Here is an 18528-nt window from a genome sequence, read left to right as displayed (position 1 = left end):
AGCGTCTAAATGTGTTTTGGGGGAAATGTCCGGGCTGCAAAGTAACCAGTACGGTAAGAGCCTTTCAGTTCCCCCCAACAATTTGTATTGAAATAAATCAACATGGAACCAGTAATCACTAACTTTGTTTCCCCCGGCCCCTTATTGGAGAACACCCAGCTAGTAACCTAGCAAGCAAGCTTCAGCTAGCGACAGTCAGAAACTCATGTATCTTCAAATCTACTTACAAATAAATATGGGGAAGTGTAAGTTCAACCGTATTTGGTTGGAAAACATCGAATTTAGTGCTTGGGTGAAACCAGTGGAGGGGAACGTGTTTGAAGCCCGCTGCACCTTTTGAAAAATAAATTAGCGTTTGTTTTGCTAATGTGTTAATTATTTAAAACAAATAATAATTTGAACAGTATCTTTTTAACTGTTGATTACCCTGAACCTATAATTCAACTGCAAAACCAATACAAAAATAAATTAAATAAATTATACATTTAAATAAATAATATCAAAATAATAAATACCAATAAACAAGATCAACAAATATTTTGGAGCGCACTTCCACAAGCTATTAAACATGTATAAATATGATAAATAAAAATAAATTAGACTAAAATTAATTAGATCAAATATGTTGTAGTGCACTGTCACAACCTAGCAAAGCAAAATAATTTCGTAATTGTGGCAGGCCAAAATCGTAATTGCGATTAAAATATGATTAATTGCACACCCCTAACACACAGACACACACATACACTTTTTGTCTAACACGCTAACACAGTGCTGTACTGTTATCAGTGTTCGAATTACCCATTTGCTTTCGGGGGAGCCCTATGTTTTAGTGCACATCCTGCTACTAAATATGTCACACGCACGCTCTGTTGACTGGCGCAGCAGCGCGGATACGATCAATTGCTATAAAAACACTCTGCTACTACTACAGACGGTATTACTGCCAAGGCACAATAACATTTTAGAGAGAATAAATAACAACATGAGGCTATGTTAAAAAAAATGTTTCCTGCATTAGATCCGCATTGATTGCTAATACCTTGTTTGGTAGGACATCTTTCTCATGCGATTGCTTTTTCGTGTGCCTGACTCTTATGGTGCTTATATATCTTTTTTCGCAGGTTATTTTGTTGATCACAGCTGACTTTTCCCTGAATCCATTCTGGTGAAAGGTGCACTCCTGTGGATTTTTCTGCGAGCGGCAAGGAGATCAATATAGTTTTTGCCTCTTTGCAAATCTCACATCCACATTTTTCATTTTTTATGAAAAGCCATGGATACTTTTCTTTCCACTCACTCCATCTTTTCAGTGTCCAGTTAAAAGGCAGGCCATCATGGACATCTTCAGCGTCATGTTCGCTAGTGCAGGTCAAACCGGCGGCTGTTGCCGTTGTTGAAGCCTCTTCTGGCTCCGCATCGGCAGGCCTTTCCCTCGGTGTGGAGCTGTCACAATCGACCCTAACGCCGCTTACAGCCGGCGAACTAAAAGTTGTTTGGTTGACATTTTCATTTTTAGACTCCTTTGCTTCTTTACTTGTGAAACCAAAAGCTTGGTTGCATTCGAATAGTCCATTTAGCTTAGGAACCTTCCTAACGGAGTGAAATGACCCGGAAGTCCCTCAGTGGCAGCCATGATAAGTGCCGTTCGAATTCTCTAAATTAAAAGGAAAGGAGGTTTCAAACTTCCTTTATAACCTCCTTTAGCCTAGGAACCACTGGACCTCCCTAACCGAAAGGAGAGGAGAAAATGCTGCCCCACAATGCCTTGCGGCCGCAGCATTTGCCGTCACACAACAGTCGGCCGTTCACGGAAACAACCGATTATGAACGAGAAATGATATCATGAAAGTTACGGTGCTTATTAAGCATTTTAAAACGTATGTGGTAAGTTGCCAAAGTGCTTTGTTTTGAACGTTCATCAGTATTATAATCAAAAAGAGAAATATGAACGTTAGTTTTTACTGAAATGATCAAATAAAGTCAACATTTCACAGTCTTTACTGAGCTGTGTGGGGTTTGTTCAACTTTTAAAAGATGTTTGAATGGTGATATACACAGTGATAGATGTTAAGGACTAACGTTTATAATAAATACATTTGTATTGATTTTAAGATCTTTTCATACAATCATATGTATTGGGATCATTTGTATTAATGTGGACCGGAGGGAGAGGGTGACGAGCATAAGTTTCACTTTCCTTTTTTATTTCAATTCCAACTTTGGTCATGAAGAATATGTTTCTCTGTTGTCCCCGTTCATAAAGCATAAAACAACAGCATCAGAGCACGGTGCAGAGTCTCTAGATGAGTTTACAGTAGTCCCTCGTTCTTATTAAACATCCATGTTGTATAGAAAACTGTAGTTTCCATAGTTTCCCCACAGCAGCAGGCGCACATTTATGACCTCTGCTGGCGCATCATAAACACGTCGGATAGTGAAAGTGCAGTCGGATTCTCTAAAGTGCCGCAGTCTCTTCTCCTAAATCCTTTTGAATTCTCCTATCCACTATCCCTTAACCCCATGACGTTTCACTCCGAGGTCAAGGAATAGACGATAGGGTTAGAACTTAGGAGCTGTTTTTTTGGAGTATTCGAACGCAACCCAGCTCTGTCCCCGTTATTTTCACAAACACCCCGGCCTCTGTTAGTACACATTACTGACACAAACATTTGTATCATCTGTTGTAGACCCAAATACATTAAATAAAATAAGAACTCATTCTCAAAAAAGATGAACGCCATTCTTAAAATGTATAAACGAACAATAGTTGGATTAATATTGATTAGAGTGCACAATAGAAATAAAATAATTCAGAGAAGAAAAAGACATATGTTATCTATCAAAACCCAGTTAGATTAACATTCATTAATCATTGGATTGCACACGTTGTTTGTGTGGATATGTAGCACATTAACATGTTAAATAGCACTTAATGACTGACTGAATGGAAATGACAATAAATGAAAATGTAAAACGAAAAAGTGATCATGAAAATGTTTCCAATAAATGAATAAAATAATTTTTGACCACTTTGTTGTTCAGATATATCACATATTTGTAACTGAATGATGCATTAATTGAAACAAAACACAGTATAAACTGAGGAGTGAGTCCCGTGAGTTTCATGTGTTTTCTTCACTCCGCTGGGAATCTGCTAATGCTAACCTGAAGTTGACTGCGAATACCGGAAGTCGAGTGTGTGAACATCCGGTTTTCAGAATAAAGCAGCTTTCAATTTCAACAGTGTATTCATTTAACTCCACATAACTCAATTGCACATGCTCCAAACGGCCCCAAACTTCACATGTGTACAGCCCTAAAGACATATTTGTGTCAGTTTTGAGATTTAGTCAAATGTCGTTGCTATGGTAACAAAATGGTCGCCGTGAAACACGGTTTTCTCATAACTCCAGTTAACATGCTCCAAACGGCCCAAAACTTCACAGGTTTGATACCGATGCAGCCCTCAACACATCTAGGCGTATTATGCAATAGTATGAAGCTGCAGCCTCGGAGGCTGCACTCTCAGGACCACACTCTCAGGACCACACTCTCAGGACCCTAGTTGTTTTGCAACATCGCCACCTAGCGGATTGGATGACCGCAAAAGTACAACCAGCGAGTATTGAGTCTCATACACTGCGAGTCTCTTTAGACATTGTAATGCTTGTTATTAACCATCTAAAAATGCATGAAAATATGTTTTTCTTACTGAAATTACATTATTATTATTATTATTAACAACAAGTTGTTGTTAATATGTTTTTGATTTTTAATAACAAATGTATTTTGTATGTCAGATGTAAAAAGATAGTCTTTTATATTTGTCTTATCAAATTTGACATACAACATAAATATATATATATATATATTGTAGTAATAATGATATAATCTATTTATAATTGTAAATGTATATTGTATGTAGACATACATTTAGATGTATATTTTGTTAAAACAAAACTGTTAATTTAGTTTTTGGGAGAAGGGGTGGGGTTAAATAAGTGTAAACTCCTTTGAATCAATTTGATACTGCTTATGTTTCTACAGTATCATAATTCTCTTGTTTCATTTCATTATTATATATATATTTTTTATTGTATTACACGTTCGAAATAAATCAAATCAAATGTGTCTTTGAAGAGGTGCTAGATTACTCAAAAACAACTGTTAGTGTGTTTATGCACCAGGCTGCAAAAGATAAACATGCAATTTGACGAGAGGAATTTCAGTGCAGAATACATTTTTATTTATTGGGCACTGTGGATTCTTCACTGGGGTGAGGCGGGGTCTGCTGTTCCCTCAACCACCAGACAACAGCTCCAGCTGCAGTACCCCGGGAAGCCCCCTTCTTGGATTGAAATATGCATCTTGAAAAAGAGAGAGCCTAATTGGTCAAACTGAACATTTTGAAATACTTTCACAGACAGACATAAATTAGGCCTAATTGTTAGATTCTGACACGACAGATTCTAACCTACAGAATAGGCCGACATAATAACTGACTAAAACACCTCATGCAATATTACAAAACATGTCAAAATGATGAGACTGTCTGATAAACAGTAAACAGGCAGTCAGCACAGTTAAGATTATTTACAATGAATTCAAATAGTAATACAATGACTATTAAAGAAGCATTTACACTGAAGACAGAACTTATATTAGGCTACTGCTGATTTAATGTAGCGGACAGACAGATCATATTGACATGCTTTTGTCATCCTTTGAAGTTTAATTAATTAGCTGACTATAATTAATGATCAGGGTTGGGAAGTTTACTTTTTTTAAATGTAGGTTACAGATGACTAATTACCCTGTTAAAAATGTAATACGTAATGTAACTGACTATGTAACTATTTGTATTGATAATCTAATGTTAATTATGGTTCTTTTATGTTTTTTGTGAGTCACTTTGGATAAAAGCCTCTGCTAAATAACATAACCATAACATACGGTTTCATTAAACAAATAAACAAAAAGGCTAACAGTTGGTTTTGCAGCGAGTCATCATAGGCTAACAGATGACATTTAGCTGTTAACTTTAAACAAACAACATGATTCACATTACTCACACTCTTACTGTAATTAGTGATTAAATCAACAATTAATGTAGGACACCTAGTTGGGCTTGCCAAAATCACGCTACAGTTTCATTAAACAAATAATCAAATATGCTAATGAAGCTAATGCTATTAGCATTAGCTTTTGCCGAAAGCTATAGCTAACAAATAATTGTTTTTAGTGCCTTTAATACTGTTAGAAGCTATCATAAGCTAACAGATGTTTGTTTGTATTGCCTTAAGACTATCATAGTTAATGTTAGCTAATCACACTTCATTTCAAGACACCGGAATTGTTATTAATGTTAAACAAATAAAACTTTAAAAGCACTTCACACTACTCACACTCTCTGCGTTGTCGTTCATATTCATGTCTCCTGCTCACTAGGTGGCGATGTTGCAAAACAACTAGGGTCCTGAGAGTGTGGTCCTGAGAGTGTGGTCCTGAGAGTGCAGCCTCCGAGGCTGCAGCTTCATACTACTCGTATTATGGGGTGTCATCAAATTCTGTTTCTATGGCGACAGATCCCTCGCCTTGAAACACAGTGTTGTCATAACTCGATGGAAAATGGTCCAAACGGCACCAGACTTCAGATGATGGCTAATGGTCCGGCCCTCAACAGCTCTACGCCAATTATGGGATGTCATCATATGCCGTTGCCATGGCGACAGATCCCTCGCCATGAAACACAGTGTTGTCATAACTCCATGGAAAATGGTCCAAACTGCACCAGACTTCAGATGACAGTTAATGGTCCGGCCCTCAACACATTAATAGGACAAAAGTGAGTTTTACTCAAAAGCTGTTGCCATGGCAACGAATCCCTCGCCATAAAACACGGTGTCGCTGTAAATCCAATGGACACGGTCCCATCGTCCCCCAGTCTTCACTTTTATATCACTGGTCCATGACTCAACAGCTCTACGCGAAACCTGAGATCTCACCGTATGCCGTTTCCATGGCAACGCATCCCTCGCCATAAAACACGATGTCGCTGTAAATCCAATCGACACGGTCCCATCGTCCCCCAATCTTCACTTTTATATCACTGGTCCATGACTCAACAGCTCTACGCAAAATCTGAGATCTCACCGTATGCCGTTTCCATGGCAACGCATCCCTCACCAAAAAACACGAAGTTGTCTTAAGTCAATGGAAAAGCTTCCAAACTGCACCAGACTTCAGATGACAGTTAATGGTCCGGCCCTCAACAGCTCTAGGTGAAATCTGAGATCTCATTGTATGCCGTTTCCAAGGCAACGAATCACTCGCCGTAAAACACGATGTTGTCTTAAGTCAATGGAAAAGGATCCAAACTGCACCAGACTTCAGATGACAGTTAATGGTCCGGCCCTCAACAATTCTACGCCAATTCTGGGATGTCATCAAATGCCGTTGCCATGGCAACGCATCCCTCGCAATAAAACACGGTGTCGCTGTAACTCCAATGGACACGGTCCCATCGTCCCCCAATCTTCACTTTTATATCACCGCTCCATGCCTCAACAGCTCTACGTGAAATCTGAGATTTCACCGTATGCCGTTGCCATGGCGACAGATCCCTCGCCATGAAACACGGTGTTGTCTTAACTCAATGGAAAATGGTCCAAACTGCACCAGACATCAGATGACAGTTAATGGTCCGGCCCTCAACACCTCAATATGACAATAGTGAGTTTTCCTCAAAAGCTGTTGCCATGGCAACGCATCCCTCGCCGTTAAGCACCATATTGCTTTAACTCCTGTGTAAATGGTAAAAAAGTGTTCAAATTTCACATATGTGCTAACCGTCAAGCCCTCGAGACATATGTGTCAGTTTTTAGATTTCGTCAAATGTCGTTGCTATGGTAACAAAATGGTCGCCGTGAAACACGGTTTTCTCATAATTCCAGTTAACATGCGCCAAACGGCACAAAACTTCACAGGTTTGATAACGATGCAACCCTCAACACATCTAAGCGTATTATGGGGTGTCATCAAATGCTGTTGCCATGGCGATAGATCACTCGCCATCAAACACAATGTTTATGATACTGCTGTAACTCCCATGTACGTTGTCCGATCGGCCTGAAACTTCCCATGTTTGCCAACGGCCGAGTCCATAAAACTCCTGCGTGACACGTCGACGTGCGGACAACAGCCTGCGGAGCGTCGAAGACCCGCTCAACGCTGCTTGCAGCTTTAATTAGGGTCTGAGACCTAGGTCGGCGAAGATCCCTATTGAAATCGGTCGCGCAGCGACCGATAAACCTTTGACCCCCACAACATATGTGAAAACTCACCAAATTTTGCACGCGCGTCAGAAGTGGTGCAACTTGCGATATGTAATTGGTTCCGGAACTTTGCGTAAAAAATTGCGTAGGCCACGCCCACTTCCGTTTTTAACGTAAACTCCCCCCACTTTAACTTTCACGTAAACGAACGAAACTCACTACGCATATCTAGGGTGCGGAGACGAACAAAAAAGCCTCTTGGAGGGGTATAAAATAACGTACCGGAAGTCGGCCATTTTGAATTTGGCGTCGGAAAAATGCAATTTATCGCGTTTTTCGTCCTCCGCATGAAATCTATCTTCTCCCAGGGACTTTATCCGTACGACTCGAAATTCGTCGGGTAGCGTCTCGAGACATGGGCAATTCAAAGTTATCACGGAAGTTTTTTTCTTTCGCACGGCGTAGCCGTGATTTGGCGCCAAAGTTCGCGTTCGCTTGATGCTAGGCGATCCCTCGCCATGGAATACGATGATGTCATAACTCAAACTGACATGCTCATAACGCCACCAAACTTTACATGATGGTTAACACTGCGGCCCTGAACAGCTCTAAGTCAAATTTGATGTTACTTAATATGGCGTTACCATGGCAACGAATCCCTCGCCATAAAACACTGTGTCGCCGTAACTCCAATGGACACGGTCCCATCGTCCCCCAACCTTCACTTTTATATCACTGGTCCATGCCTCAACAGCTCTACGTGAAATCTGAGATCTCATCGTATGCCGTTTCCATGGCAACAAATCCCTCGCCATAAAACACGATGTTGTCTTAATTCAATGGAAAATCGTCCAAACGGCACCATACTTCATATGATGGCTAATGGTCCGGCCCTCAACAGCTCTAAGTCCATTATGGGGTGTCATCATATGCCGTTTCCATGTCAACGCATCCCTCGCCAAAAAACACAATGTTGTCTTAACTCGATGGAAAATGGTCCAAACTGCACCAGACTTCAGATGACAGTTAATGGTCCGGCCCTCAACACCTCAATATGACAATAGTGAGTTTTCCTCAAAAGTTGTTGCCATGGCAACGCATCCCTCGCCGTTAAGCACGATATTGCTATAACTCCTGTGTAAATGGTAAAAAAGTGTTCAAATTTCACATGTGTGCTAACCATCAAGCCCTCGAGACATATATGTGTCAGTTTTGAGATTTCGTCAAATGTCGTTGCTATGGTAACAAAATGGTCGCCATGAAACACGGTTTTCTCATAACTCGAGTTAACATGCTCCAAACGGCCCAAAACTTCACAGGTTTGATAACGATGCATCCCTCAACACATCTAGGCGTATTATGGGGTGTCATCAAATTCCGTTGCCATGGCGACAGATCACTCGCCATCAAACACAATGTTCATGATACTGCTGTAACTCCTAAATACATTGTCCCATCGGCCTGAAACTTCCCACGTTTGCCAACGGCCGAGTCCTCGAGACATCTGCCTGACGTCGACGTGCGGACAACAGCCAGCGGAGCGTCAAAGACCCGCTCAACGCTGCTTGCAGCTTTAATTATTAGGGTCTGAGACCTAGGTCGGCGAAGACCCTATTGAAATCGGTCGCGCAGCGACCGATAAACCTTTGACCCCCGCAACACATGTGAAAACTCACCAAATTTTGCACGCGCGTCAGAAGTGGTGCAACTTGCGATATGTAATTGGTTCCGGAACTTTGCGTAAAAAATTGCGTAGGCCACGCCCACTTCCGTTTTTAACGTAAACTCCCCCCACTTTAACTTTCACGTAAACGAATGAATCTCGCTACGCATATCTAGGGTGCGGAGGGGTAAAAAATAACGTACAGGAAGTCGGCCATTTTGAATTTGGCATCGAAAAAACGCAATTTATCGCGTTTCTCGTCCTCCGCGCAAAATCTATCTTCTCCCAGGGACTTTATCCGTACGACTCGAAATTCGTCGGGTAGCATCTCCAGACATGGGCAATTCAAAGTTATCACAGAAGTTTTTTTCTTTCGCACGGCGCAGCCGTGATTTGACGCCAAAGTTCGCGTTCGCTCGATGCTAGGCCCATCAAACGCCATGGAACACGATGATGTCATAACTCCAACTGACATGCTCACAACGCCACCAAACTTCACATGATGGTTAACACTGCGGCCCTGAACAGCTCTACGTCAAATGTTATGTTACTTAATATGGCGTTACCATGGCAACGAATCCCTCGCCATAAAACACGGTGTCGCTGTAACTCCAATGGACACGGTCCCATCGTCCACCAATCTTCACTTTTATATCACCGGTCCATGCCTCAACAGCTCTACGTGAAATCTGAGATCTCACCGTATGCCGTTTCCATGGCAACGCATCCCTCGCCGTTAAAATACAATGTTGTCTTAAGTCAATGGAAAATAATCCAAACTGTACCAGACTTCAGATGATGGCTAATGGTCTGGCCCTCAACAGCTCTACGCCAATTATGGGATGTCATCATATGCCGTATCCATGGTAACGCATCCCTCGCCAAAAAACACAATGTTGTCTTAAATCAATGGAAAAGGTTCCAAACTGCACCAGACTTCAGGTGACAGTTAATGGTCCGGCCCTCAACAACTCTACGCCAATTCTGGGATGTCATCATATGCCGTTTCCATGGCAACGCATCCCTCGCCATTAAACACGGTGTCGCTGTAAATCCAATGGGCACAGTCCCATCGTCCCCCAATCTTCACTTTTATATCACCGGTCCATGCCTCAACAGCTCTGCGTGAAATCTGAGATCTCACCATATGCCGTTTCCATGGCAACGCATCCCTCGCCAAAAAAAACGATGTTTCCGTTACTCCTATGAAAATCATCCAAATGGCACCAGACTTCAGATGATGCCTGATGGTCCGGCCCTCAACAGCTCTACGTCAATTATGGGATGTCATCATATGCCGTTTCCATGGCAACGCATCCCTCGCCAAAAAACACAATATTGTCTTAACTCAATGGAAAAGGTTCCAAACGGCACCAGACTTCAGATGACAGTTAATGGTCCAGCCCTCAACAGCTCTACGCCAATTATGGGATGTCATCATATGCCGTTTCCATGGCAACACATCCCTCGCCAAAAGACCCGATGTTTCCGTTACTCCTATGAAAATTGTCCAAACTGCACCAGACTTCAGATGGTGGCTAATGGTCCGGCCCTGAACAGCTCTACGCCAATTATGGGATGTCATCATATGCCGTTTCCATGGCAACGCATCCCTCGCCAAAAAACACAATGTTGTCTTAAGTCAATGGAAGATGATCCAAACTGCACCATACTACAGATAATGGCTAATGGTCCGGCCCTCAACAGCTCTACGCCAATTATGGGATGTCACCATATGCCGTTGCCATGGCAACGCATCCCTCGCCAAAAAACACAATGTTGTCTTAACTCAATGGAAAAGGTTCCAAACTGCACCAGACTTCAGATGATGGCTAATGGTCTGGCCCTCAACAGCTCTACGAGAAATCTGAGATCTCACCGTATGCCGTTTCCATGGCAACGTATCCCTCGCCATGAAACACAGTGTTATCTTAAGTCAATGGAAAATGATCCAAACTGCACCAGACTTCATATGATGGCTAATGATCCGGCCCTCAACAGGTCTACGCCAATTATGGGATGTCATCATATGCCGTAGCCATGGCGACAGATCCCTCGCCATGAAACACTGTGTTGTCCTAACTCACTGGAAAAACGTCCAAACGGCACCAGACATCAGATGATGGCTAATGGTCCGGCCCTCAACAGCTCTACGCCAATTATGGGATGTCATCATATGCCGTTTCCATGGCAACGCATCCCTCGCCAAAAAACACAATGTTGTCTTAAGCAGGTGCGTCGCCTGGACCTGAAAACATTCGGGGCTTAGCCCACAGTGGCGGCAGCACTACAGTGGAATATTCTACTGCAACACTCCCCACACGCACAGTACACCCGCGACTGTTACAATGAAGGCTCGATAATCAGCTCACGGCATATAGGCAGGGGTAAAGTGGTATTTTTTATGAGTGGGGGGCTCACCTCCTCTAGGGGGGTCCGGGGGGGATGCTCCCCTGGGAAGATTTTTTTTTAAATATTGAAGTTAAATGCATCAATCTGGTGCACTTTGAGAGCAAAATGAAGAGATCTATGGATACCTCTCTCAGCACCCATATGAAGCAGAACTGTAAACAGATGTACTTTTTCTTTATGGATATTTTACTAATCACTCCCCTTTTAAACTCTATTCTTGTTTTACTGCCATATAGTATTTCATAACTGTTTTTCCTTTATTCTCTTATTTTTTTTATAACTATAATGATCATATGAAGGTGTGCCGCGGAAATAATCTTTTGAATAATTTGTGACCAAACCGTTTGAGACCCACTGAGATAACTTAGACTAAAGTTATGTATCTAAACACTCAGAGAGTCCTTTAGCTCACCTGAGTCTCTCAGTCTGAGAGGAGAGGACTCTCCTCCAGCTTCTTGTGGAACAAACAGCTCCTTATGTCCATTAGTGCAGCTAGCAAACCAGATGCTAACAACACGGTCCATGCTGGCACCGGTCCCTCCCTCCCCCTCTCTCCCTCTCTCTCTCTCTCTCACACTAAATGCGCTATTGCCACACACACACAGAGCCGAGCTTGAATGACACAAGCACACGTTTATTTCCATGCAACTCTCTGATTGGTCTGGTGTCATGCCTCTGTTGCATTCACTGAACACGGGAAATTACAGTGCTGCCGTCCTCTCTTGTGTCATGATGAGGTTCACGTAAAGCACGGTTAATGTATTATATTATTGAGGGAGAATTGTCCGGGGCTAGAGAAAAAACATTCGGGGCTAAAGCCCCGGATGCCCAGGCCAGGCGACGCCACTGGTCTTAAGTCAATGGAAAATGATCCAAACTGCACCAGACTTCAGATGATAGCTACTAGTCCGGCCCTCAACACCTCAATATGACAATAGTGAGTTTTCCTCTAAAGCTGTTGCCATGGCAACGCATCCCTCGCCGTTAAGCATGATATTGCTATAACTCCTGTGTAAATGGTAAAAAAGTGTTCAAACTTTACATGTGTGCTAACGGTACAGCCCTAAAGACATATATGTGTCAGTTTTGAGATTTCGTCAAATGCCGTTGCCATGGTAACAAAATGGTCGCGTTTTTCGTCCTCCGCACGAAATCTATCTTCTCCCAGGGACTTTATCCGTACGACTCGAAATTCGTCGGGTAGCGTCTCGAGACATGGGCAATTCAAAGTTATCACGGAAGTTTTTTTCTTTCGCACGGCGTAGCTGTGATTTGGCGCCAAAGTTCGCGTTCGCTCGATGCTAGGCGATCCCTCGCCATGGAACACGATGATGTCATAACGCCAACTGACATACTCAGAACGCCACCAAACTTCACGTGATGGTTAACACTGCGGCCCTGAACAGCTCTACGTCAAATGTGATGTTACTTAATATGGCGTTACCATGGCAACGCATCCCTCGCCATAAAACACGGTGTCGCTGTAACTCCAATGGACACGGTCCCATCGTCCCCCAATCTTCACTTTTATATCACCGGTCCATGCTTCAACAGCTCTACGCCAATTATGGGATGTCATCATATGCCGTTTCCATGGCAACGCATCCCTCGCCGTAAAACACAATGTTGTCTTAAGTCAATGGAAAATGGTCCAAACTGCACCAGACTTCAGATGACAGTTAATGGTCCGGCCCTCAACACCTCAATATGACAAAAGTGAGTTTTCCTCAAAAGCTGTTGCCATGGCAATGTATCCCTCGCCGTTAAGCACGATATTGCTATAACTCCTGTGTAAATGATAAAAAAGTGTTCAAACTTTACATGTGTGCTAACAGTACAGCCCTTAAGACATATATGTGTCAGTTTTGAGATTTCGTCAAATGCCGTTGCCATGGTAACAAAATGGTCGCCGTGAAACACGGTTTTCTCATAACTCCTAAATACATTGTCCGATCGGCCTGAAACTTCCCACGTTTGCCAATGGCCGAGTCCTCGAGACACCTACACACACACCTCGACGTGCGGACAACAGCCTGCGGAGCGTCGAAGACCCGCTCAACGCTGCTTGCAGCTTTATTTTCAATTAGTTTTACACAGAATGTCTTTGAAAATAAAACCATGTTAGAAAGTATCTACTTAAATAAAGACTCACATATATTATTCATGTGATATATCAAGTAAAAGATAAAAGTTTGTTTAGGAGCGCCTCCTAGTGGTCAGTGGTTCACTCTGAACGATGTCAGTGCATCACAGTTAACCTGTGTTTGTTTTAGGACCAATAAGCAAATAGATACACCATCACTGTTGACAGGTGTTTTAAACAAAGGCATCTGTATTGTACATGCAAAGCAAATATCCTCATTTAAATCAATAGACAGATTGAAACATTAGACCTTATGGGTATTTTACCTAAAATAACACCTCAGATTCTAAGCACACCTAAATCTGAAAAAACAATGATTATCAAAACCAGTGCACATGCAGTACGGTTTATACAACACTGTGCAGATCTAATAAATAAATCTGATTCAGCAGTGCTACATCCTTTAGTTAGCAAATGTCGCATAATAACGTTCCATTAATAAAGACAAACAGAGTTGAGGTTTTTATATCAATGTATTAATGTTTTATTCTAATTACAATAAACAGAATATATCAGTCCCTTATTTGTACAAAAATACCTGAAAAGGTTACAATTAAAATGTATAAGCCATTCAACTATTTACAGAATTAAGCAAAGCACATTTCGAATACAGGAGCTCTCTCTGAAAAAACGAGATAAGTTACCGTTTTCTTTTTTGCATTCCCTGAAATACATAATAGTTTATATTTTCATATATAGATATATTTTTTCTTTACTCATTTGTACAGCCACAGTATCTTGCAATGTGACAACATAGTGAAAATGCATGAGTTGAGATGATAATTGATGAATCCACTTTTGCAGGATCGGGGCTAATTCACTTCCAACTCCAAAAATAAACTGAAACCATAAGGGGGATGTATTTGTATTTTGAGTTAAATACAACTCAAACACGTTTTCTCTGTGTTTGAGTTGTATTTATCAACTAGCTTTGTGTCTTTTGGTCCACAGAGTCATCAGAGGCACCATCGTTGTGTTACCTGGCAACCAGAACTGATTTTGCCCTTCTCTATTAGGAATTGTATTTACATTTTTTGCATGATTAAATCGATCAGATAACATTACAATTTCGCCTGATTTAATTGAAATATGAAGATTTCTCAATGAATAGGTCACCTGTTGTTGCCATATGATAACTGTGGTTAAATTGCCAAAAATGTTAGAGATAGGGTTTAAATCAGCTCAGGTAACCAGGCAAGTATTGTAGGCTCTTTTTTTATAAACAGCCTAAACAATAAAATGAACAACGCTGTCAAGTGTCCTTTTTAAATAGCACTGGATTTACTCCATTTTCTGCAAGGATATTTTTCAAGTATTCACAACTAGCAGAATGGTGGTGCACTTAATGAAAGAAAAGTATGTTGTGACCACAGAGTTTACCAAACCTAAGGTAATTATAAATCCCTCATCATCTTGTACACAACAGTCCAAAAAAACTGATGGACCAGTAGTTTTAACACGCTCCAAGTCAACCCTGAGCAACCCAGTTACATTCATTTCTGTTAAGTATAAAAACGTGGAGGTTTTTTTGTACGTGTTCGAATTGAAGTTACTGTCCGTCTTTTTCATTCAGAGTAAGTGGATATGCAAATACTCACTCATCCTAAAAACGCTACCTTTCCCTCACAGGTTGACATCTGCTACCATTCACGTCATTCAGGAATAATAACATATTGGGACTTTAAAGATGATTGGGCAGACTGAATCAAATCTTAGGGGATATTAGACTACATAATTATTTATGTATTATTATGTTGTTCAGATTCTTAAAAAATATCAACAAATCAGTGACATTATATGTACATAAAAAACCCTCAAAATCCACATTCATGCAAATGATAAAACCTATATAGCAGATTAAGATGCTTCATTCTGCTGAAAGAAGGTTGACAGCGGTGCTCTGGTGTGGTTTGATTTATCGGTGTGGAGCATCCACTTCCTGTTCATTGCAGTTTTAAGGGGATTAAAATAGTGACTATGCCTTACTGCGCCCATAGGTGAGTAGGGACTGCTGTTATGCATTTCTTTAATTATATCTAATCTAATCGAACTTAAATTGAAAGTAAAGGGCTTTTTTTCTAAATCTAAATTTCTACAAATCTTTTGTCAAGGCAAGTGGTTTAAACAGTGCATTATGAGAATGTTGATTGACCTAGTTTCCCAAAATATTTGTGACTTCACTACTTTAAATAATTACTATTGTTCTAGTTTAGGTCACCACAATCGAGTGACGATGAGAGCACTTGAGGCTTTTTAAAGTAAAGGGGTTAAACATTTTAACAGAAGATATTTTAAAGGTCTGAGAGAAATGAGAAAAGCAGGAAATACAATATTGTTCATGCTTTGGGAAACTTTTCAGTTTAACAACATTCCACTTGACATCTATTGGAATGATGTTAAAACTATGGATGCCAGTGTGCTTTTAAACATCAAGTATTTATGATGAAAAAATAGTTTTTGAATGAACCAAAACAAAAACAAAAAACAATAGATGCTATTTCATTACAATAATAACAATTATATATCACACTGGTCAATCATTTCATGGTAATGACAATAGAAAACAGTACAGAACAGCGCAGAGAAAAAAAAGAAATCTAAAAATTTCAAGTAATCAGTCACATGGAGATAAATAAATAAATTTTTCTGCAACAATACTTAAAAAAAATGATTGAGTCATTGCATCTTAGATAAATAATGGTGACCATGCACAGAGTCAATATGGTGAGGCTATTCTGCATCACAGAAGACCAATAAACCTTGAGATAACCTGCAGGTCAATAAATCATGGCTGTTGAGTTTGCATTACAGGTACGTAAAAACGGATATCTAACGGTCTGCTGGCTGGTGGCCAAACCACAGCTGACACCAACGTTTTGACTACATACAAATTAAAATGTGAGTTTCTAGAAATATCCCAGATTGAGATTAAAAGTGTGTGGTGCAACTTTAAAAGACAGTGACTATGAACCGAATTGTGACAGACTTTGAGTAGGAATATCATCAAAATACTTCCAATAACTGAGGCTATTTACTCCTGTCATCCTCAACCTAACTCAGTAAGAGTTTTGCCAAAAACACATCATGTACCAGAGGTCCATTTTCACAGCATGCCGATGAGAGTGTGATGACACCAGGTTAGACAGGCTGAGGAAAGAACGAGATGACTAGGGAGAGGCAGATATCTTTTCTATACGCTTCTCTTATTACATATTTTTCCCAAACCTTTAGCTTACTTTCTAAAACATTCTGCCTGATTTCATTAAGAGGTGGCGTGCTGAGGGCAAGAGGCTTATATGTGATGTGTCAGTACACACAGGTACTGCCAGGCAGACCAAGGCCGCATTATATGTAATGTAATGAACAGTCACACTTAACCATGTATATCTAACTCTATCTCACAACTCCCAGGAGGTACATTTGTGGGACAACATTTGAAACAAGGACAGGACAAACCAGATCTGATCTAATTATTTTGTTTCCTTGAAAAACACCTGAGGGAAATGCTAGTGGTTATTCTCCCCTGTGCAGGAGAATTGAATAACATATTGATACTCTCACCATGCCTTTTCCTGCAGTCAACTACTGCACGTACACATTTCCCACCAAATAAATACCTGATTCACTTTCCAACCTTCCACGCAACACATCTGTCTACATGGCTATAAACATCCTCTAACGTTATTACTTGTTTTTTCACCCTTCGATAAATGTTTTTCTATTTTTGTGGAAGTTACATCGGACATACTTTAGGGAAATGGAGCACGCAAATAATGAAGAGTTGCAAATATCCAGAATGCAAAAGGGGCAATTACAAAACAATGAATGTATCAATAAGAAAATAAACCCTGTGTGCTGAGAGATGAGCATTTCTGTGAGGGCCGCGATGCAGGTTTTGTGTTGTCCACAAATAAAAATTAATGTTTCAACAGTTCCAGATTTTTCCTCCAGCTAGTTTGACTTTGACAAACTTCTGTGTCTCTTTCTGGGGCTTCTAAATATCGTCGATGTTGAATTTTGACATGTCCTTGCATGCCTATGACACTAGAGGGCGGTGGAACCATCTCACAGTTAAGACAGCTGAGAAGTCATGCACCGTCAAAGGCAACTCCCAGTTCCATGAGTGCAAAACTAAAGAGAAATCAACTCTCCATCAACAGTTTATGTTTTGAGGACGTGTGATGAAGACTTGAATGCGATTACAGTCTGTTCTCGGAGAGCAGAGGGTGGTCCTGCTGATTGTTCAGTTGAAAGGAAACACAGTCTACACTTTGTGAAGATAAACATTGAGTTTCACTGTGTGTCCAAGCTTATTGATGACTATGGGTAGCAAGATTGTAGAAGAATTTGCAAGAGCATTGACACAAAGGGCAGTGTTCATTTCCTTTATCTGTTCTCTTCTCTTCTCGAGGAACCTTGTGAGCAATCTGTCAGTCCGACTCCTCCAACATTCATGCAAAAGGATTCCAACAATTCAGCAGTCTTCAGAGGACTCACAACAGATCAAAATGACAGCGGAACATCAGTCAATTCACCAGCTTCTTGAAGAGATAAAAAAACGAAACGCCAACAGGAAGATTTGTGTTGTTGTTTTAGGCAGAGTCAGGTCAAGTGACGGGGGTCAGGTGATCTGACGATGTCATAAGGCCACGAAGGTGCACGGGTGTCTGAGTTTACAAGGCAGCACTCCTCTGTTGAGCTGGTAGAACTCCACCAGCTGAATCAGGTCGGTGAATTTGGTGGAGCCGTCGTCAAGGCTGAAGAAGATTTGGCCGTCCTCTTCACACTGCAAGCAGGGACACACCAAAGAAACAGAAAGAGAATATAAGTCTTTTTAAAAGGACTATAACAATGCGTTTACATTATCCGACTCATTGGCAACAAATCAAGTATTGAAATATACAAGTATTGAATTTAAATATATATATATATATATTTTAATATTGATTTCCTACATTGTAGATCCTGGATACAAGCAACCTTATTTATTCAAGTTAGACCAAATTCACAATATCCTCCTTTTGAAGGTTTGC

General features: G+C 40.8%; 1 protein-coding gene across 3 annotated transcripts in view; it reads right to left on the bottom strand.

Moving 5' to 3' along the window:
- Positions 1-15978: 15978 nt before the first annotated feature.
- Positions 15979-18528, bottom strand: part of LOC117480092 (growth factor receptor-bound protein 10-like) — a 67895-nt gene continuing 65345 nt past the window's right edge. For all 3 annotated transcript variants that reach the window (XM_034127268.1, XM_034127269.1, XM_034127270.1), the window contains one exon: positions 15979-18281. In XM_034127268.1, coding sequence (XP_033983159.1) covers positions 18135-18281 — 147 coding nt within the window. In that variant the 3' untranslated portion in view covers positions 15979-18134. The remainder of the gene's footprint in view (positions 18282-18528) is intronic.

This window comes from Trematomus bernacchii, unplaced genomic scaffold (genome assembly GCF_902827165.1).
Source record: "Trematomus bernacchii unplaced genomic scaffold, fTreBer1.1, whole genome shotgun sequence".
In the NCBI taxonomy this organism is placed as follows: domain Eukaryota; kingdom Metazoa; phylum Chordata; class Actinopteri; order Perciformes; family Nototheniidae; genus Trematomus; species Trematomus bernacchii.
Note: the sequence above shows the minus strand (reverse complement) of the source record. Positions and strands in the feature narration are given on the sequence as shown.